The 24033-nt window shown below is 38.3% G+C and overlaps 1 protein-coding gene across 5 annotated transcripts in view; it reads right to left on the bottom strand.

The window, feature by feature from the left end:
• The window catches only part of LOC108551864 (nucleolar protein 4-like), a 184764-nt gene that overhangs the window by 38869 nt on the left and 121862 nt on the right, over positions 1–24033 (bottom strand). For 3 of the 5 annotated variants that reach the window (XM_017906205.1, XM_017906204.1, XM_017906206.1), the window contains exons 2-3: positions 20203–20257; positions 2588–2821 (exon numbers count right to left, since the gene is read on the bottom strand). In XM_017906205.1, the coding sequence (XP_017761694.1) occupies positions 2588–2821; positions 20203–20257 (289 nt within the window). Of the gene's footprint in view, positions 1–2587; positions 2822–12506; positions 12585–20202; positions 20258–24033 lie in introns of those variants that run through there. The other 2 variants (XM_017906207.1, XM_017906208.1) reach the window with 2 other exon arrangements.

The following is a 24033-nucleotide window of genomic DNA, read 5'->3' on the forward strand; positions in this document are numbered from 1 at the left end:
TCTTCCGCGCTTGTTTGTGCCTCGCCGACGTTCTTCGCGTGTACAGTCAGACATAGAAGTATTCGCGCTACGCCGACGTCCGACCTCGAACTACTACTGTTTCTTTACCATCTCGAAATTCTCGTGGCTGAAGATATACGCGTGTAATATCAACCGAGTTATTACAAAATAGATGAAAAATGAATTTTTGCAAGAAGATAGCAATTAGGGTAATTGTTAATTTTCTTCTGGTTGAACTAAGTGCATGTAATAAACGAAATATTTAGAAATGTTGTCTAAATTGATGCTTCTGAGCTCTGTATATGTAATACATGAAAGACCTTCGTGGATGGGGATTTTGAAACTTGGATTAGGATGATAACATTGGTAAAGTATGTAGAATACTTTTGCGACTCACTGTACGTGAAGTTGGATAGGTGCTTGTAATAACAGGTGGTAAGGAGGGTTCCTGAAGGTTGATGGTGTTAAAATATGACGCACTGTTGGTGGATCTTGACCTATGTTATTTATGACTCTTTTTCTGATCAAGATTAGGGAACATCTGAATTAAACACTAGAGAATTCAACGTGTAATTTATAGTACAGTCCACTGAGATAATAAATTTATATATTTAAGCAAAAATAAAATAAAAGTCTCATATCTCTCTACATAACCTCAAACCCTTCAACACTTGCAGACATTTATATATTCAATCTCAAAAAGCGCTAAAATAAAAGAGAAAATTGCGGAAAGAAAGCGAGGAAATGATTGCTCAACAGCATACTAAGCAGCCTAAGTACACAAATCTCGAGGCTGACTAAAAAGCAAATTTCCCCATCATCTGTCCACGACATGATAAAACGGGCCACGCGCGGGTGACACGACGAACGAAGCACGGTTAATTAGTGGCGTTACTCACGGTCGATTAACGGGGTGAAGCATGTCGTTGAAACGGCTCGGTTTCGCGGGCCAAAGAAGGCGCAGTCTGAATTTCCTGCGTGGCACGTCACAGCCCGACAATCCATTAGTCACGTCGGCCACGACGACAAAACTCGCGCGAGCTAAATAGCCGGTACACCTTGGCCCCGCGAAACCTGCAATACACTGGCCGCCGCAGAAGGACGCGAAACTCGAGCGTTGAAGTCTCCGTGTTTACGCGACCGTCGCGCCACCGTTGCGCCGCGGGCAACCTTTACAATCTCCGCCCAGCGATTTGGTCGCTCGATCGAAATTAAGCGTGTCCTTCCTTATGCTCCCGATAACGTTGGAAAAATATTTGATAAATAATTTTGTACCATTTTTCGCATACTTTTGACTCGTTATCACTGCGAAATTTTAGAACCAAGGGTATCGATTTTCTGGGCTTTTCTTTGTACTTTGAAATAGCGTTACGTTTTGTTGTATATTTATTATGATTTGTTTTTTCTAAAAATAAATTATATAGAATATTTTTGATACATTATATTTCTTTTATAGGAGTTGCGTTGTTTTCTGTTTGGGTTGTTTGTATTGTCATTTTTTTAATAGTGTAATTTGGAAAAGTGTAATGGAAGTTTGTGTTATATTTCATATTAACAGCTGCAATATTTTTGATAACAGTTATTTTCTGGGAAATATATTATATATGTTAAGCAGCGTATGATAATAAATAAATAACGCTGAGCAAGCAAGTGTAAAGTAAAATTCTGCCTAAATTTGTATTCGCAGAATTCATTTGGTAATCGCTGTAATATTTAAAAACAAGAGAGAACGTAAGAGACTGTCAATATTTAATATCAAATTCACACCAAGTGACCAAGGCGTGTATGTAAGACATATTTTAGGAACGAATATATATAATTATGACCGAATAAGAAAATTTGACCAATGAAATATTTAAACGAAACTTTGAAATCAATATTACGTATATATTTACCTGGAATTTTCTCTAGTCTCAATTTTTAAACCAGACTGCAAAATAATTTACATTTTCTAATAACTCTAAAGGATTATTATTTTGTGAGAAAGGATTATATTTTATATTTATATAAAATAAGCTGAGCTTCGTAGCAATAAAAAATTGTCAAATAACAAAAACTCCTAATAAAAATGATTTAAAGTATCAATTAACACACAATATCTTCGATACCATAATCAACACTTTGCTCCAACAATCCGACACTTACCCTCCCTCCAAAGGAACGCAATTGAATTAGCAAAATTAAAAGAAAGAAAAGAAGAAACAATCCATACCAACCACAAAATACACATAATAACAACTAATAATATGAACGAAATATCGCAACAATATTATCAACCAAAACAAGGTACGCCATACCAAAAATCCAACTTCCTCTATTCATGCTAATAGACGGATCCCTCCATTCCTCCCACGCCAACAAACGAAACCAAGGACCCGTCCCAAAACGTCAAATCTCTAGCAACGGTTGCAGCAATCGATCTTTCAAGCAAATAGCGGAAAAAAATAAAAAAATAAAAAGGAAAATATCCCCTGCGCTCTTTATTAACCGCGATCATGGAGGAAGCGAACTGTCTGACTGAAAAAAAACGTCGAGACGGCCGGAAGCTCGCGGTCGCTCGATCGCGGTCGATGAAATAAGGTGTTACCTGTAAGTGTGGAGTTGTTAATGGTGTTGTTTGCCGTGGAAATGGCCGATTGGCTGGTGACAGGTGTGCCAACGGTGGTGGCCGTGGTTGTCGAGGAGTTATTTGGCGAGAGGGCCGCGTTGGCGGCCTGAGCCTGTGCCTGGGCCTGGGCCTGAGCCTGAGCCTGCTGTTGAAGATTATAATTCCACGCGAGCAGCATCAGCTTCAGCTTATCCGCGTCTTTCATGAGCGCGCCTGCCGAAATTAAAAGTGCCAATTGGTCTCAGGGCATGATTAACACGGTGAATGGTGCCGATGAGAGGGGTCAGTCGTTTCGTTTCGCGCCCTCTGCCGGCCCTGGCCTCGACCAGGCCGGTGGCGCTAGTTGCATGTAAAAATGGCGGGGAGTTAAGACTGTGGCGTGGTGCTTTGGTCGAGACTGTTTGCAATCGTGATACTCGCTGCAGAATTTTTATACTCTCGTTTATCCGATGCTTTGCTTGCCTTCGATATTGGCTGTGTTTTGCAACGTGTAGCGAGAGTTCTGGTCTCTATTGATCTTTGGTGTCTTGCAAGGGAATATTCGAGTGAGAGTTAGCCACGTCTAAGGGGGTACTTTGTGTGCCTGGGTTTGGTAGATACGCGTGTTCTACTGGGTGGAATGTAAATTTCTACGTGGGGAGGGAATTTTACTTTCACGAAGTGTCACGAGTGTCAAGAAATTTTGGAAATATACTTTTGCAGCTGGAGGAAATACGAAGTGTATTATATATTAAGGCAGGCTTTATCGACGAATGGGTAGCAATGAAACGAAACGGAGTATGATTAGATGGACTTTTGGGTGGAATTACGGTGCGTTCTATTTTTATGCAGAGAATAGAATACTAACAATGCTTGGAGTCACTGCGGAACGTGAAGATTATTATTTGATTAATATTACAAATTGGTACAGTATCGGTCATTTAATTTATTTTAATTAACAAGCTACCGAATTTAATTTCGAATAATACGAAATGTTACTCTTTGACGAAGAATGTATTTCATTGTTGCTGCAGTATCTTTGTATCCTACTAATTACGCGCCAGCTCATATCGTTCAATACCGACAACGATATCTGCTTTACAGTCGAAAAATTTTGCAGTAACAACCGGATGGGTAGCAGATTAAAAAAATGAGCGGCCAAGAAATTTTTCAATGAGTTACTTTGAATGGAAATAGCCCAGCTAATGATCGCGTAATCGATAACTCGTTCGTTTCGTGTATTCTCGATAAAGGTTATCAACGATTACGCGAATTTATAGCTCTTGTTGAATATATAATTTGTTGTATAATCTTAAACAAATTTTAATACGAATTATTCCTTATCTTTAACGTTTATTGCTTATTTATTTGCTTCGTTTATGACGCGATACAATTATGCTTCGACAGCTTTATACACCCTTTCATACTAATGTTACAGGAAATTATGTAACATTTTTATACTTAACAAAAATGTCTTTCAACTAACGTTAGTGATTTCTAAGCAAAATGTTAGTTCATTTAGATTCATGCTCGTTAGAGTAATTCGATACATTTTTCTAAAAACACTCTAAAGTATGGAAACTTATGATATATATACATATAAACATTTCCTGTGTTAGTAACATTTATCACCACTTGAAAATGTGTCAAATTAATTTAATAAATGTAATTATACTACTCAGGAAGTATCCTTATCTCGCACAGAAAGCTACTACAATAGTAGGTCATTGCCAAATGCACATGCACATAACAGATTGTCAAACTCAGTTTCTCCAAACAAGAATCCTAAAACAAAACAAAAAAGGAAAAAAAGATCATCTTACATCATCTTGTCTTCGAATAACCAGCTTCTTTTCATTTCTGCCACGAACTTAATTCTCACCAAGAATTTCCAATAACTACAGCCTCCATCTTCCCGAGCAGCAGTGCCCTCTAGCGCAATAACTCGTCAACTAATACCAGTGAACTAACCTAGACTCTGACAATTTCATAATTCCTCATTCAGAATTTTATTTATCTCATTACTAAATTTATCAATTACAGTAAATTTGTAAATTCATTTACCATTTGCATTAAATTGCATTAAAATCCATCATTTGGACCCAGCTAAATTTATTATTAACACGTTGACCGCCATGATGGTCACCAGTATCAGACTACCAAATATTTATTCTGTCTCAACCATTTTTTGAAAATTTGATTGGAGATAAATAAAGAAAGATGCAAAATAAAAAACGTGCTATTTAACAATTAAAATCTTGCATTGTAATATATAGTGGAACGTCAATTATTCGAACGTCGATTATGCGAATTTCGATTATACAAACAGTGCGTATTGCATAAGAATGAATAGGACATATAAAATGCTTATATTAATTTATATATAATTTATTTTTTATCCTATACTTTTTTTTATTAAATACATATTCATTTATTTAAACATTTTAATTTCTTACTGATTTATGACACAATTAAAAATTTGCTTCTTTCAGATCAATTATCTGAACATATTTATCTATCTAGTAGTCAATTAATTCGCATAATCGATGATTATACTGTATCACGAAAAATTAAATAATCCGATGTACTTAATTAAAATTTGATTATGGCTTTTGTAGGAAAAACGAGTGGCAGTGAACGTGTTAAAGTCTTTTTCGCACGAGAATACCTCAGCGACATCTACGTCGATTGGTCGATCGACGGTCCCTCATCCCCTCCACTAAACTCACGGCGCAACAGGTCGAACCATCGAAATTCTCCGGCATTCGACGAATTCTCGAGCTCATTCGCGCGAAAATGCATCTACGTTAACAGTTTCGTCACCGATCGCGCACGACTGCCGCGTTTTCAGGATTTTCATTCGATCGCGTCAACAGGTACACCCGCGCGCGCGCGCGCACATAAACACACACACGCATTCGTTTTCAATCCGGAACAAAGAACGACGGCGCTGTTTGGACGAACAGCGAAGGCGTTTCGTGGAATATTTTTACTGTCAGAACAATGCGTGCGATTCCGAGCAATTTCATGCGTGACGTGTTTTTGTTTTCATTCCTCTTTTTTCCCCCCACCCTTTCCCGCTCGCACTCCTTTTTAATTGGATTCGGGCGCAACGATTGATGCGCGTGGCGAAACCTAAGCGATTATTTGACGGACTTTTGATACAGAAATTTCAGACATACAGGATAATAACGAAGAAAAAGGGGTTACGAGATCATGGTACTTGGGAAAATATGATATAGAATTAGAAATTCATATTTTTGGTTGAAATTTCATCTCGGTATATTTTTCCAAGGATTTTTTAAACTGATGCTGTTAAATTGCATGTATGATCGTGAACGAAGAACGAAGAGATCTAATCTGAGAGGAAAAATTGTCCTGTCATGTGGAACGACGTCCACTCGAGGGTGTCGAAAAACACGCGTGAAATATGGCGTCCAAGGATCCGAGGAACGTCTCTATCTTGACTGTGGGAAGACTACATATATAATACTAAATATACACGAAACACGTTGCCCTTCCAGGACAATCTTTTTTCCTTTTTTACACCAGAATACATTGAGTCCAAAAATTGCAAAACACTGGAAAAATCTGGCCGAGAACGCGGCACGAACGTCACAGTGTCGCAAATATCTCATCTATGTAGGTATACACACGCGAAGAGATACAACAGTTGGGACAAAATTCACGAGAAACATTTTGCACAATTTTTCCCTTTATTTCGAGTGTCCCAACTCGGAAAGAAAGGTGACGCAACGTGTAGGAAAATAAAACACTAGAGGGGGTGGTAAACGCGACAATAACCCCTTGGAGTGTCAATTAAAACCTCATGCCCGATGATTACGAGTCCATCTCGATCGTGCACGCGTTCAATTATCGATCCTATGCCGTCTCGAACGTGCAAAGATTCCCTCGCGTCCGAGGAGGAGTGGCCAGCAACAAGTCCTACTAGGAAATTTCTCGCTAGGGAATTTTTGGCGCAGCCGAGCTCATCGAACCGACCGTGAAATTACTCCGCATCGATGGCCGAGCTCGGATAACAATCGATACCCCGTGTCCAGCTCTGGCTGCTCGATACTGCACGCTGGGTAATGAGCATTGGCTAAACTCGCAGAAGAGGTGACTACACCTTTTTGCTGACCAAACGTTCAGTTTCCTTGTGTTCTCTCTTATAGCATAACTTTTGGGAGATTTTGAAGCGAGATTATGAATAGCAAAAATCAATTGTTTACTGTGTCTTCTATATCCTTATTATATTTATAACGTAACAAATGACATGATAATAAATGACAATCCTTTCCTAGAATTACCTAACTAGATAAGATGTCTCGAAAATTTTGTTAAGCTCCTGTTTTAACTGTTTTACAGTCTTCAACGTTGGTAAAAGATGCGTAAAACGAGGATCGTTCATGTAATAATAAGCAACCATGAATTAAAAGAGAAACGACACCCGATGCAATATTGTAGGAGCAGGGCTAACACGAAATAAATTATAATTAACCCTTTGCTAACCCTAATTCGAGAGACGCCCTTCAGTCACCATTTGATAAAATTTCGAACATGGATACTAATTAACACGTGAAATTTAAGATAATGTAACAGTGTGAGAGGTATCGAAATCAAATAATTCTAAGCGTTAATTATTATAGGTTTTTTATTTAATGCTCAGAAAAATATCGTCAACTCTATAGTAGAAAATCTTAGAACGCCTATCCTTCTTTAGCCAAAAAATGGTCGAGTGCAAAGGGTTAACACTAGAACTACCAACCCAGTGAAAATGACTGGTCCCAGAATTTTCCTTTTTGCAATCACCGAACACATACACCTGCTTTAAGAATAAAATTGGTGGCACCTCGTATTAAGAAAGAACTGTAATCAATATATTCACTCATATTCATCGTACCGCCTGAAATGACTATAATCTGAGCACGTTATAGTTAGGTGCCCACTAAAGATCGGTAGCTCTAGTGTTAAAAGAAAAAGAAACTTTTTGATACATATATCTGTTTTTAGCAAAATTGACTCATATCGAGGTAGGATTTTCATTGTGCTACTAAAATTACTGTTATTTATATAGATATGTTTACTCAGTGTCAATCCAGATCATTTGTCTGCTCATCAGTTGAAGGGTTGTAATACACACATAAACTTGGATCTTATTTTACATGGTGAATATAAATATACCTACATATGTACATATATGAGAAAATACTGGGATTGGTGTTTGAAAATACACTATTATGTACAAAAAGTAATAGACTATATATCTAAGCAGTTATGTCGTATAAAAGAATATAAGTACTGTGTAAAATGATTTTCGTTTCGTGTTTGCAAAGTGGTGTCAGCAATATAAATTACCAGGACACTCACTGTCTCCAGTCGAATCTCTCAGCACCCCATTTCCCAGTTACCAGAGGGTGACAAGCAGGGTCACTTGGTCTTTAATCAATTCATTCGGTTGAAGTACTGACGACTTGGAATCTTAATCCGTCTAGCTACGAGGAAGATTATTCTTGAGTCTTTTTTCTCAGGATTAAGATCAACGCCACCTATCTAGGTCTGTAACAGCTGATAGACGTTCTCGTCTCGACTTCGAATCTGTACTGACTTCTGAGTGGAGTGAATTATTTATCGCTGATAGAGGAAGAAGACTCGTTAACGAAACTTGAGAAATAATTTTATTACGTAAATGTGGGCCAGGTGAAAGAAAAATTTTGAGAGAAGAATCTTGAAAGAAGAATATTGAAAGAATCAGAGATACATAGAGAATATCGTCGAACGGTGATTGCTGTATTGCCATAGATTTATGGGTAGCAATCATGACAGATCTCGAGTCTGTCTGAGAGTAAAAAGGAGAACAAGCTTATTGTCATAGGGAGCAAAAGAAAGGGGAAGCTGACAGCACTGAATATCGCAAGTAGATTCAAATCAACAGATGTTTGAGAAATGCAAATTTGTTTTTTCTTCGTTGAAATCGAAACGAAATATTTTTCTTATTCTCATCGATAAATAAAGAAAATTATTTACAATTTTCTATTTCCTTTTTGAGTAATTATACGTGAAGTATTGGAGAATTTAATTTGACAAATTGATGTGAAAACGTAATCAATATATATATTTCGTTTCGTTGAATTTTATAAAAGAGGCAGAATAATTATTAAAATTAAAATAAATTAGAAAATTATTCGAAACCGCGAGTAATTGTGAAATAAGATAGCTAGAAAATGATGTTTAATATATCAATTTGTAAATTGGTAGAGGAGGGAGAAAGATTGCCTTTGACACGTGAATTTCCAGTAAGCTTGAAATCAAAGGGAAGAATTTTGAAGATTTTCAAAGGGAGAAATTTAATTAGCTGCAAAAGTAAGTACATTACAGCGAACAGTAAGCATATCAAAGCAACGCAAAGTGAAACCAAATAATGTGCTTTTTTCACTGTTTTTCCCTCCATCTTGTTTGAAGTTTATTGCACGGAAACTTCATTTACACGAATGTTATATTTTAAAAAGGAAATGAAATCGTGAAAATTTTGCAAGTTCTTCTCCTTCTGAAAAAAAAGGGACAAAGGGGAAAAAGTTACGACTGCTTGCAAAGATGATAACCGCGAAACGAGTATTAAAAATATTTTAATGAAACGCACGTGTAACGCGAATTTCGGATATCCGACATTTAAATACGACAAATTAATACTTGTCAAATTTCCGAAAGGACTATAAAATTCATGGAACAAAGGGTTTATATTTCGTGTACCGAACGTATAAATCATACTTCATAATTACAATAAAATATGATCGTATAAATGTTGCAAACGCAATTACGTCTAATTAAGCAGCCACGAATGAAATTAAATGCAATTAATCTGATTCTCTCCACGGCTGTAGACTCCATCGCGTTTCCTGTTACTTTTATTCCAAAAAAGAAAATACAAATCACATCGCGTAGAAATGAAATTGAGCACGATCACGTGCAAAAAGTGATCCGCGTAAAAATTGCACGCGATCAATCAAGAGCAATCAAGTCCAAAGAGTAAAATCTTAAATTGTCTCATTATCATTACATTTAATTAAATTACGCGCGAATGTCACGATTTTCTCATAATTTTAGTTCCCATTTATTTTCAGAATATTAATAGGAAATTGATAGAAACGAGTGGAAGAAATTTAACATAATTTTATTTCTAATTTATTTGCAGAATTTTAACCCTTTGCACTGAAGAGGTGAGCTTCAGTCACCATTTTATAAAATTTGGAAGATCGATATTAATTAATATATCAAATTTAATGTAACGTAACAGTGTGCAAGGTATCGAAAACAAATAATTCTGCAATTCTATTATTATACAATTCTTTATTTACTGTTCAAAAAAGTATCGTCCATTTTTTAGTAGAGAATCTTTGAATCTCTACTCTTCTCTAGCCAAAAAATCGTCGAGCGCAAAGGGTTAATAGGAAATTAATAGAAACGAGTGGAAGAAATTTGACGTTTCTTTATTCGATCAAAGAGTTCGATCAAGAATATCCAAGATTCACGATCACTCGTCTCGGGCAGTTTATAGTCGTTGATGAATATCGCTTGGAACATTTATGAGGAGAAACGCGAAGTTCACGCAACATCCTAATACCGTCTTGGAATTTGATCACATTTTTGGTTGTCGCGTACGTCGTCTTGGTTCACGTTGTCTTGCGAACTTAGAACACGCGCAGAAAGTTTGGATATGGTTAACAAGGTCTGAAGAAAGCCACGAAGCACGAATTTCATACGTTAGCTCAGAAGATTCGGCGTGTTTTCTAGAAAAATGGCCGAGGTACTCGATAAAATTCGTCTGATAATCAGAATAACGATAATTTTGTTACGAAGAGCGAGTAATTCGAGTAGAAATTGGAAAGATATTCGTCATTGGTCGCAGAACAGAAAAGGAAAGACAGGAAACTGAATATCAGACTCAATATCGATACTAGGATCAGCAAAAGTATTAGCGTTAGAATTATTATATAAAATCAGTATCTGTATGGCTACTAGTATCGCTATTAACAACCAATAATACGAATCGGTATGAATTAGTGTTACAATTATTATTTAAAATCAAAATCTGCATGACTACTAGTATCAATACTAGCACCATTATTAGCAACCAATAATACGAATTAGTATAAATTAGTATTGCAATTATTATTTAAAATCAATATCTGTATGACTACTAGTATCAATACTAGCACCATTATTAGCAACCAATAATACGAATTAGTATAAATTAGTATTGCAATTATTATTTAAAATCAATATTTGCATGGCTAATAGTATCAGTATTAGCATCACTATTAGCAACCAATAATACGAATTAGTATAAATTAGTATTGCAATTATTATTTAAAATTAGAATCTTTATGACTACTAGTATCAGTACTAGCATCATTATTAGCAACCAATAATACGAATCAGTATGAATTAGTATTGCAATTATTATTTAAAATCAATATCTGTATGACTACTAGTATCAATACTAGCACCATTATTAGCAACCAATAATACGAATCAGTATGAATTGGTGTTGCAATTATTATTTAAAATTAATATCTGCATGGCTAATAGTATCAGTATTAGCATCACTATTAGCAACCAATAATACGAATTAGTATGAATTAGTGTTGCAATTATTATCTAAAATCAAAATCTGTATAACTACTAGTATCAGTATTAGTATCACTATTAGCAACCAATAATACGAATCAGTATGAATTAGTATTGCAATTATTATTTAAAATCAATATCTGTATGACTACTAGTATCAATACTAGCACCATTATTAGCAACCAATAATACAAATTAGTATAAATTAGTATTGCAATTATTATTTAAAATCAATATCTGTATGACTACTAGTATCAATACTAGCACCATTATTTGCAACCAATAATACGAATTAGTATAAATTAGTATTGCAATTATTATTTAAAATTAGAATCTTTATGACTACTAGTATCAATACTAGCATTATTATTAGCAACCAATAATACAAATTAGTATAAATTAGTATTGCAGTTATTATTTAAAATCAATATCTGCATGACTACTCGTATCAATACTAGCACCATTATTAGCAACCAATAATACGAATCAGTATGAATTGGTGTTGCAATTATTATTTAAAATTAATATCTGCATGGCTAATAGTATCAGTATTAGCATCACTATTAGCAACCAATAATACGAATTAGTATGAATTAGTGTTGCAATTATTATCTAAAATCAAAATCTGTATAACTACTAGTATCAGTATTAGTATCACTATTAGCAACCAATAATACGAATCAGTATGAAGAATAGAATTAGTACGAATACTAATATTAGTATCAATATCAACGCTAGTATTAATAATACTATTATTAACAGATTCAGTACTAGTATCAGTTATAGGATAATAAAATTAGTACGAACATCAGTGTCAATATTAGTATCACTATCAGGATCAGAACGAATAATAAAATTAGTACGACCATTAATTCAGTATCACTATCTACTAGTACCAGATTCAGTACCAGTAATAAAATTAACACGAGCAGTAACATCGATATTAGTACTACCATCGACATGTAATACATATATCAGTATTGCCATCAGTACCAGGATCAGTATCAACAATAAAATTAGTACAAACCTCGGTATCGATATTAACATCACGAATCAGCATTACCATCTACTACCACCAGATTCAGTACTAGTAACAAAATTAGCACGAGCACCAGTATCGATATTACATCAATATTACCACCAATACCAGAATCAGTATCACGAATAAGATCACTATGAACGTCACCATCAACATCACTATCATGTTTCAGTATAGTCAACGCTAATATCGCTACCACAACCAGCATCGGAATATATAACATCACCACGGTCGCACATCGCTCATACCAACCTTACATAACAATATCTTCCCGATTCACCGCTCACTGCCAACCTGTCACCAAAAAAGTCCCCATATTCCCGAAATTCGATACAACGCGCATAAACCTATCGTGAAACGGGGGAAAGAGATTCAATTTCTCCGGGCACTGTCAGGACACGTGGCAAATAACACGATTCATCGATCGATATTTTTCACTCGCGTCGTCACTCTCATAAACAACCGGGACAAATACGATCGGACTATAGGCATAGGAGCGAGCCATAAAAGCCCCGACAACTGCGTTACATCGATCACGCGGTATCACCAATCCCGAGCCGCCGATCTTACGAGATGGCGAACGCGCGATGAAGAATTTCGTGCGATCGAAATGCCGCGGGATCACGATCGAAAGAGGACGCCGCGGCGTCGGTGCGAAGATCCTAGGCTGATTAATCGGCCGATTCTCGGAACCGCGAGCCAGAACGTCATCGCGCGCCAGTGCATCCCGTTCTTTTATGTAAGAGGCCGCGGTAACGAGATTACGAGGTTGAAGTGTCGGTACATGCTAATAAATACGTTGCTCGTTCGTGACGCGGACGAATCGGCCGGCCTTTACCGACGCGTTTTCGAACAGGTTGCTCTCCGCACGCCGGGGATGCTCGATCATTCAGAATCGTTCGCTGGCTGAACAGCGTCGTTAGGCACACGTGTAACTCGTTTACAAGCTGCTCGCTCGCTTTTCTGCCGTTTCATCGCCAATTTTCCAATGCGTGGCCTTCGTTTAATGCTGTAATTATCATGCCGGTCTACACGCCGCTCTGCCAGAGCCTTCCGATAATTATTCAGACATTAAATTACCAATTCAATTGCTCACGCTAATTGCTGCGCATGTTGGGCCAGTTTTGAGAAAGTAATTGGATAGCTCGAGATTACGGGGTTTGATCGCCTAAGAAGCGAAATAGGGCTCGTTTACGCGAGAGATTTAGCATCGGCTACGAACACACCACGTTCGCAAATTTTCTCGCGTTTATACGATGATCCGGGTAATTGCAGAAAAATCGATCAACTATCCGGGTTCTCGCTGGGACCCCAAATTTGCGCACAGATTCTAGTTAACTCTAGGGGAAAATGTGTAATTCCAAAGATGGGATTTATTTCGCGTGTCATTAGCGAGAATAGGAATTTTTGCACCAAGGGATCAGAGAGTATTAACACTAGGTTTACCTGTATACCTATTTCTCAGGACACCTGTCAGATTGGCAGATAAAGGAATCCACGTGCCCTTTTTTTAACGATTAGTTTAATTTCGAAACAATTATATATTATATCAACAGTCTTAATATAAGTTAACTAAATCTGTCACCACCGTATAATTGGAGCAACCATTCCGTCAAATTGACGGGTTCCGTAAATCTAGTGTAAAGTATTGATTAGTTGAAAATAGATTCAAGTTGGCAATACAGTAGGGGGTATGTGAAATTATACTTTCGGTGTGAACGCGCCTATATATTTCATCTTTTATCCTTCTAACAAGTTAGCAAATAGTATAAGTGCGTTCTACTAATAATCGACATAAATTTTGCGCAATAAAATTTCGGAGGTTATGTAATAGCATTTTCGATAATTATTTTACAAATTCATCGGAATTTTCATTGCGATGGACATAAAAAGAAATAGATTGCGTAAAAAGATTATCGCCGAATGAAATATAGACGCGATAGAGGTTATGTCTGCGCCGAAAATGGCAGCAGCTTCTTTAAGAGAACCAAGCTCGAGCGCTTTCGATGAAATTAATGATGCATCTTGAAAAATTCCATTTATCCGCTCTATTTTCGTTCGAAACGGTCTCGAAAACAGTTTACAAACCGGAAAGTACAGGGAGATACGAGGGAGCACTCGAGTCACGGGTCGGTGGTGGGGGTAACGGCGGAGTGGGGCGGACGAGTGACAGTGGATTGCCTACAGTCAGGCGCATTTTGCACCCAATACGATGATCGCTGCACGGAATGCACCGACAGTGACAGTGCACCCGCGAATGAGAGGTATAAGGCTTCGTTTTCGAGAAAATCGATTTTGAACCGTTCGAGTACGCGTGCACTTAAGTATCGCTTCCGCGTTTCTCTGCAGAAATGCGTCCCCGCTTCGCTCACGTGCCCCTAACTCAGCGATATTACTGAAAATATTCATCGAACCACGAACGATACCTTTCCTACGCCCATTTTTCCACCGAAAACACGACACGAGTCGAACCTATCTTCGCGCCAGGGCTCCGTTGAAGCCTCGTCGTGAATTTCGACGGGTGGAAATTTTGAATTCTTTAAAATTCCGTTTGATCCTCTGCCGTTTTAAATAGCCGGGCTCGATCTGCGCGAAAATGAAGTCGCCTGCCGGCAGAGATTATTCTAAAGTTTGGACTTAGCTTTTGCAGTAAAAAGACCAGTCGATGCAAGATTGGACCATCGTTATTGCTCCATCCTGTATATTCATGCAACCTTTGAGGAACACGTTGAGAAAAAATTGCTTGAATTAATGGGAACTTCAAAGATACGTATAGATTTACATACATGATCCTTGGGATAGGTTCTTGCATGTCCCTTTAGGATGGATTAAAATTTCCTCTTTCACGCTCTGCGGAAAATTTCTTTCAGAGATTTAAAGGCAAATCGGGATCCACTGTGCGACGTTAGTGGATCTTCCATTGCCACTGTGACAAAGTTCCCGGCTCCCAGCGACGATGGAACTGACCTGCCAAGATCTCGCAGTCGTCCAGAGTTCGGTGGAAAAAAGGAATATTCGTCACACGTGCTCGGATTGCATGAAATTGACACTTCGACCAACCTCACGTGCTAAACCCTCGGGAATACGATAAGTGGGCAAAGCCTCTTTGCTTTTGCACGTTTTGTATCATCGAGGTCGTAACACTCGATTGCAGGGATTCCTTTTGAATATCGAATTTCAAGTATACCTATCGGCACGCGAAATGAATTCTCGGGGAATGACATGCCAGTGACCCGGGGGTAAAAAAGCGAAATTGAAAGAAAAGAATTCGAATGCTAGCGCGAGAGATTTTGCGACTGGTAGCGGGGGATACGTGATTCGATTTCGAGAAAAACAGCCGTCGCGGGATAAACATCTAGCCAAACACCATTACTCAATCGCTAATGACTTACGATTATTCAAACCGGCGGTCAGACATTCTTACGTAAGACATAAAAACGATTCCATTCGAACGAACTATTCCTAACGATTTGTCGAGCGAAGGTATGCTAAATGTCGCGACGTATCCAAGCTTTTTGACCCTAATCAATCAGTCAGAGGGGTAATACTAATCGAAACGAAATTTGTCTTCATTACGTACGAGATGCGGAATTATACTTATCGTATCAACCTGACGACTCGCATCGAATTATTAATACCCTCTGCCAATGCGTTAGAACGAATGTCTAGAAATAAATATAATGATAAGTAAATTTTATGTAGGAAGTTACGATAGTAATTCAATAAAACGTACATAATTATTGAGCATTCATCTGCCAACGCGTAAATAAATATTACGAACACATACTTAATCATTGTTATTATAGTATCAAGTACATTTACTCGAGACAGAGTTCAATATGCCAGTACCAACAATTTTTGCAAATATCTCGAGTGCTAAGAAGATTCCAATTAGTATTAAAAATCTCGTTTCCATCGAAATGGCTTCGATTACTTCTCCCCCACCCCCACCCCAAAAAGAGAAAAAATAGCAAGAGGACGTAGCCGTTTCAAGCTTCCCGATCTGCGTATACTTCTTATCGACGCTGAAATAATTTTTGAAGATGGTAAATTGAGGTAAACTTTCGCCCCGCTTAGCTATACCTAATAATTACCAATGGAGTGGCTGCGAACAAGAAAATTCAGATAAATTGCTCGATACCCTCACTCTCGCCAAACAATACCAAGACTTCCCTGCTTGGCCTCGTTCCTCTCTCCAATTACCTTGCTCGGCTCTAGAAAGAACCAGCGTAACGTGGAAAATCAAAACGCGAGAAAATAAAATCGAGCCCAAAAATAAGGGAAAAAAGCGAAACTAAAATTAAAGCGAAAAATAATATCGAGGGTGAAAAACGCAGCGACGAAAAGCTAAAGAAAGTAAGTCGTAGTGGGAATCGGAGCTCGTGGCCGGGATCGATATCGCCACCCCATGATCGGTCTCCTCGGCGAAACCATGATCGGCTGAGTAGCTCGCCGCACTCCAGATTTCCCTGCAGTTGCAGCGTCGATTCGTTCGAGCGGGAGAATTAGCAGTGACACGTAGAAGGGCACTCGAGCCGCGCCAGAACGAAAGCATACACACACGTACACACTCGCACGTATACATACAGAGAGAAAGAGAGAGAGATTTATTAGCAGCCGGATAAAGTTGGCGGCTGACGGGAACGGCGTGACGTCTAAATCATTCAGCCCGTTCAATAATGCAGAAACGCGACGCCACCACCGTACGATTTGGGTCAGATTCTCGAAACGGCCGCGACCTGACCCCGTCCAGGGGACAACGAACGTCAAATTGAACGATTCGCCTGGCAGAGTTCGTCGATCCCCATGCGGACGCCTGGTCGCCGAGATAGCGGACCCGTTTCCATAGACGCGTTACCAAACAGCCCTGGCGACTCCTTTCGTGAGCGTTTCAGACCGGAGAAAGTCGCAGCGAGGCCTGGGTGCAGGTATGGAAGCGGAGAAAGTCTGGGTGCTGGAGCACGGGATGCTTTGGTGAATCGTTTGGGTGAAAAGGGGAAACTCGTTCCGGCAGGATGTTTGGGAAGGGTTATTCTTTCAGCAGGGTGCCAACCCTTTCAGGCTGCCACACAAAAGAGACCCGGGCAAGTCGTTATGTATGGAATTACGTTTTTCGTGCCTCGAATAGGATCACGTGCAACGTAATTATCGGAAGATACTGTACAGGCTGATTCAGACCATGTGGGTGTGACAGAGACACCTTATTTTTCAGTTATGACTATTTCTCGTACATATCGTACGCGTACCTGTGTCACTACTGTGCATGACTGCATAGAAATTGTTCAGAAATAGTGATTTTGGCTCAGATAGGTCCTAGTATGGGATTTTAAGACTTCACTGGAGGTTTTCGAACTGAATACGAGCATACCTTTGTCAGATATGATATTATTGTCGAGCTACGGCCATTTTTGCACTGCACACGTGCACTGTGCAACAGCACCACTGTCAATATTGTACTTGATTTCGTGAAGATCGTTCAAGAATAGTGTCTTTGGCTCAATCAGGTCCCAATATGGGATTTTAAGACCTCGGAAGTTCAGAGCTGTCAGATATTGTTCAGATGGAAAGTGATTTCGGCTCAGTTAGGTCCTGGTACGGGATTTTAAGCCCTCACTGGAGGTTTTGGAACTGAGTACGAGCATACCTATGTCAAATATGACATTATTGCTGAGCTATGACTATTTTTGCACTGCACCAGTGCACTGTGCAACAGTACCACTGTCAATACTGTACTTGATTTCGTGAAGATCGTTCAAGAATAGTGTCTTTGGCTCAATCAGGCCCCAGTATGGGATTTTGAGACCTCAGAAGTTTAGAGCTGTCAGATACTGTTCAGACTCGTGGACAACGCGTCTTTTTATAGACATCAGAGGTTCAAAGCTGCCAGGTACTGTTCAGATTCGTTGGCAACTCTGTCCAATATATCTTCAATGTACCCAAAAGTGATCTACTGGTGTGCTACGAATGAAAGACTTCAGGTAAAAAATAAAAATTCGGAGTGTTTGATCCATCCAATCCAGCAGTCGAGCTGGCTAGTTGATTGGTCTCCTAGGGCCAATCCATTTACTCCGGGAATCGCTTGTTTGAAAGCTGTCTCGCTAGCGAACTAAAATGAGGTAGCGCGCGGTGCATAAACCAAGGATGAGCCACGATTTCGTGCTCGTGGAAGAGAACAGTTTATCATAAGAATCACAGGACAGTTGAAAGAAGAGGACGATTTATCATAAGGATTACGGGGAAACAAAAACTGCTATAACTTGGAAATAAGGTCAGCCCTGGTATATGTTTAGGCGAATTCTTCTTCTTCTCTACAGTTGTGCTCACATGTTCTGAATCAGCCGGTATTCAAAGAGGTCAATTTTATTCGCGGTACCATAAATGCAGATAATTTAGAAGACTCGTGTAATATTCTTCAGGTATATGTATTCCTAGGTATTTTATTGCTCCGTGAAAGGATTCGACTGACAAGGATCCGAAGCTTTTCGCGTTGTATCATTGTGTTGCAATTAAACGCGTTACAACATCTTTTCGAGATAAACGAGTAGCCGAGGAAATGGCGACGAATCTCGACACCTGACAGTCGACACCAGAAGCTGATGAACACACCTCTTGCGAGTATCATGTGAATACACCTTGCACTGTTCCTCCTAAATCCGACCCATCCACTTTGCTCAACTTCGACTACTCTATTGACAATTATAAAATAGAAAGAAAATGAAAGAAATATATTCAAAATTAATTAATTGCGAAATATTTTATAACGTAATTTAAAATTACAAAATAATTTGATTTATTTCTGAGGGACTGCGAATTTATTGTGTGTTTATTTAGGGATTAATGTTATTTACACAAGTGATTAATTATTAATAAGTTCAAGGTACTAATAATAATAAAAACGTGTACTAGAATTTAACAATTGGGGTTATTTATGTTATTTACAGTGGAGGGAGTAACCTTCAACGACTAATACTGTTTTAAATGTAGGATAATATATAACATCTGTAGACTCCTCTATATCTATATTTAGTGGAAGCGTGTCGAAGGAGCCGAAATTGCGTAAGGGTACTTGTACACAGACTGTACAGTTTTTGGAGGAATATCAAATTTAAGTGGGTATAAAATACATGCATCGAAATATACCGTGATATCTACTCTATCTTTACACGTAAATGCACATTCTGCAATTTCATTTGAACTCGAACAATTTAAATATGTATATAATAAGTAAACAAATCTTTTGCAACAATTTTTCCAAAATATATACACTTCTAATATTAAGATAAAATGGTATCAAAATTCCTAATCCCTTACCATAACAACCACGCAAATTGTTTAAATATTCAACCGAAATTTTCAAGCGTCAATATTTAATACACATAAAAACCGGTCAAACTCACAATAAAAAATTTTTGAAAACGCAAAAATAAATTTTTCCGAATCCGTCCTAATCTCCGATACAGCGAAAAATACAAAAAAAAAATGAAAAATAAATACTGACATGTTCGCGAAATAAATTTTTCAAATTTTTCATTTTTCCAAAATATGTACACTCCAAATATTAAGGTAAAAAGGTATAAAAATTACCAATCTCTTATCATTATGATCACGCAAATTTTTGAAATATTTAATTAACAAATTTTTGAAAATCGAAATTTTCAAGCGTCGATATTTAATAGACACAAAAGCCAATGAAACGCGCGAATAAAAATTTTTTGAAAACGCAAAAATAAATTTTCCGATTCCGTTTTAATCGGCGATACAACGAAAAATGGGAAAAAATGGAAAAAAAATATCGACATGTCCGTGGAATAAATTTTTCTACAGTTTGGAGACGCACGCGTGGCAAGAGGGTGACGCGAGAGCCTCGTCTCGCGGTCCGATCGCCTCCGACACGAATGGAAAGACAACAAGGTCCACGAGTGTACGGGTAATGAAAGGTTTTGCTTACTCGAGTAGTGATCCTCCTCGGATATGTCGGCTGGCTCCGGGGTCGAGATGTTTTCCTGCAACAAGATGCAAACGCGTCGTTAGCAGCGTGCACACCGCCACACTTGTCGCGCGCGGTCCAACGGTTTTCATGTGAGGGAGGTGCAAAGGGCTTTTCAACTTTCTCGCAGTTCTTAACTCTCAGTAACCGGGATTTTCTTTGCTCGCGAGGAGAAGAATCGTTTCTTGTTCTATCTCGGGAACTAGAAATCAATAATTCTACCGCGATGATCTGTTAGATTATGCAACGTAAGATCTACGTACGAAAACTTTTCATTTGCAAATTTACAAAATGGTTAGTTGACAATTTTTTCAACTTTTTCATAACCTATGTTTTACATTAAGATACAACGAGAAACGTTCGTATAATGATAGGCACCCATAAATCAAAAGAGAATCGACAAACAGTTAGTACGAAAAACGTAAAAACCTTCAACGAAGTTAAGCTAGGTTAGTACGAAGTAGGTTATAATAAAAACAGAAAAAGAAAGCGGTTTTTCATAAATATAAATTTTGCAGAAATTTTACACGATAACGTCGACCAAGGCAAGTATAAATATGTGTAATATTCTGTCTTCTTTATTTTATGCGCTTTTCGTCGTGTTAAGTTGCCAACGTCAGTTTGCAGCAACATTCAAGACGCTGCAATTCTTTATTCACATGTGACGGAATTAAGGAACAGGTTAAATGAAAGTTCAAAAGAGAGGAAGGGAGAAATAACGCGAGGGTTACCGTGGGACGTATAAATATATTAATCCAGCATTTTGTGCTTCGAAGTTATAGAAATGATTGTAAATTATAAATATCAATATAACAGCGTCGAATACACTGGGTTTGTCTATCTGTTTTAACGATAATAAACGAGGCGTTCAGAAACGGCGCGCCGCTGCGGTTACGTATGGCTTAACCTGTGGCGACCTTCCTCCGCTCGCCGCTAGAGGGACACTCGGCGAATACAATTCTCGAAAGTGATCTTTAGCCACCGCTTTCGCATATATACATTCTCTCGCCGCTATTAACTCAATGTATTAGATACGAATACCGCATAGTCTGTAGACTATCCAAGTATCCAAATTCATTGTATTGAAGCATCCAAATGTGTTGTTCAACTTACTAATTCCTAGAATTTTAAAAAAATTTCGAATTTCTTTGGATTTCTTCTATTCCCACACCTTTCCAGAATTTCAAAATTAAATCATTCCGTGTACTAAAAAAATATAAAAGACATAGAAAAACCCAAGAAATGTCTGAAAGGATGGTGTTAAAAGGTAATCTGCCATTTGGGTCAGTGTTAAAACCCACAGTTACTCCAAAGATTCGACGAATACTTAGAAAATAACTAACTTCTACTTCTTCCTGTGTATACTACACACAGTTAAATCGATCTACGAAATAACGAGCCGCACAATCGCCCCCGTTCGTCTCCTCCCGACACTTACGAATTACCGCAAAGCCGAAAATGCGTGGTGTGTGAGAGTAGTGTGTAAATCCGTGGCGGATAACGCGGAATCCGTAGAAACGGCGGCGAATTGGGTCGGCTTCCCGGGAAGTCGATTATTGAAAAATGAAGAGGCCGCAAGCCAGACTCGCCCCACGGTCCCCGACGGTGGAGCGTGCACGCTCCGTGTCCGACGCGTTTCACGGAATCGCGATTGTCTTCGTCCCGCGATTGCGCCACGTCGAAACACACAGACACCACCAGGCTCTTTCCGTACACCCACGGAACGGCCGTGGACTTTATTGTCCCGGATCGAGAGCTGGCGGCGGCGGCTTGCGGTTCGTCCGGACGCAAATTACTTACGCCTCGGCTCGGAGTCGGTGCCGTGGGAGACGGGATCGAGGCACGTCGAGAATCTCGGATCGATAAGCGCTAGGCCGCGGGAAAACCGACGCCGCCCCTGCTCGTCCGACTGTCCGGCGTTCATGTCACCCGATCATCGCCACCTCACGTCGCCGGACCAAACTTCCACGGGAAGAAGTCTTTGGACCTACGGATTTCGCGCTGCAAGTTCGAGATGCTAGTGACTTCGTGGCGAGGAAATTTGTTGCAGTTGCAATCAGGATATGTAGCTTTTCAGGGGTCTCAGACTAGTGTGGCTGATTTCGAGATAATTTTCGGGGTGATGGGAGTCTTCTTGGAGATACTCTTTGACTCGTGATGTATATGATTGTGGAGAATTAATTTGAATAATTTGATTAGGATGTGTACCTGAATTTATGTATAAAAGGATATCGGATTGAGGCCTTTTTTATTATTTTTTGAAACCTTTTTGTTGGAAAATTAGAAAATTGTTTGTGCTAAAAATTTAATAATGATTTGGTAATGATTAGGATTTATTTATTCTCCACTGAAACTGAATTAAGATTGTTGATACTATGTACTCATGATACCAGTCTTCTTATTCACTTGAAATGAAAAATTGAGGAATTTTTCTGGCTAGTATGATTGTGGTTATAACTGGGACTAGGATGAATGAAAAATACTGATAAATAAAGGAAATGACGACACTTTGAAACTTAATTATCGATATCTTCACCTGTCATTTAAACTTTGAGGTTAGGAAAACAGAAAGAATGCGAATTTTTAAATAATCTCGTTGAGCTATAACCATGTTTACTGAATATTCGTGTAAAATTTGGTGTAAATTGATCAAGTCCATCAAGTTCCTATAATAATTACACCGACGATCACGTCAGTTCTTCACTTTCAGTTGTTCGAGCATAAGCTTTTGTAAACATATTTTCAAAAAGACACATATTTCTTATAAATTAAAAGAATATGCAATTTTTTAAATTTTCAAAGATACAATCGATCAATTGGAGTAATATACCGGTCCATAATGCAAAGTATATGTTATGAAAACATTTAGATAATTTTCTAATAATTTTTCAATTTATCTCACTTTTCTCTGAATAACAGATTACCGATTTGAAGATATTCTAATTATAGTTCGATTAAGTTTTCTTGCAGGACCCCTTTGATAAATGGCACGTATAATGATGACAAATAGAAATAGGGAAATGCTCGTTAATTTGAGTAATTATGTTATAAAATGTATGTTATATAAAAGTACCTTACGTATCTCGTATCCTTTCGTTCTACGTTCTCTGATACTAGGTGTCTCTGTCCGCAACATTAGCTGTCGTTCAATCTCCCGATCAAGATTATTAAACGCAAATGTCACTCTGTATGAATAATAAACATATCCCCTGCATATGTACATAATTATTATAATCATAGAACGTGCAGGTAGTGAAAGTCGCACGTAATCTCTTCATTACTTAGAAACCATTACTTAACGAGAACAAAAGCTTTCCAATTAACCGCTCTATAGCTATTCCCAGTTGTCCCGCCATTTTTGAGATTAAGAGCCCTTACGCTGACCAAATATTAATCAGACCTAGCGCACGTTTATTCAGCAACCTTTTTCTTCCAATTCGTATACCTCGCATGACCGTAATGTAAAACCTCAATCAAACCTAGCACACGTTTATCTAGGGATCTAGCTCGTACTCTCTACGCTGCCATAATGTCGCACTTTGTCTTTAATAGACGCATTAGAAAACCCTTCGAGGAAACCTAACCTACAATTACCATCGAGTCCTATATGCGAAGCAAATAAATATTTAACAATCTATGCAGAAATAAATAAATAATCTAACGGTATGAAGGAAATCCTCACACAGGCAAACATCCCTAATCAACCAGGACTCAATTATACATCACAAATTCGGTAACTATTTTCAAAACATATTTATTCGATAACAGATGATCTTTTAGCAACATGAGAAT

The sequence above is a fragment of the Eufriesea mexicana genome, unplaced genomic scaffold (assembly GCF_001483705.2).
Source record: "Eufriesea mexicana isolate 0111107269 unplaced genomic scaffold, ASM148370v2 scaffold5173, whole genome shotgun sequence".
Classification (NCBI taxonomy): Eukaryota; Metazoa; Arthropoda; class Insecta; order Hymenoptera; family Apidae; genus Eufriesea; species Eufriesea mexicana.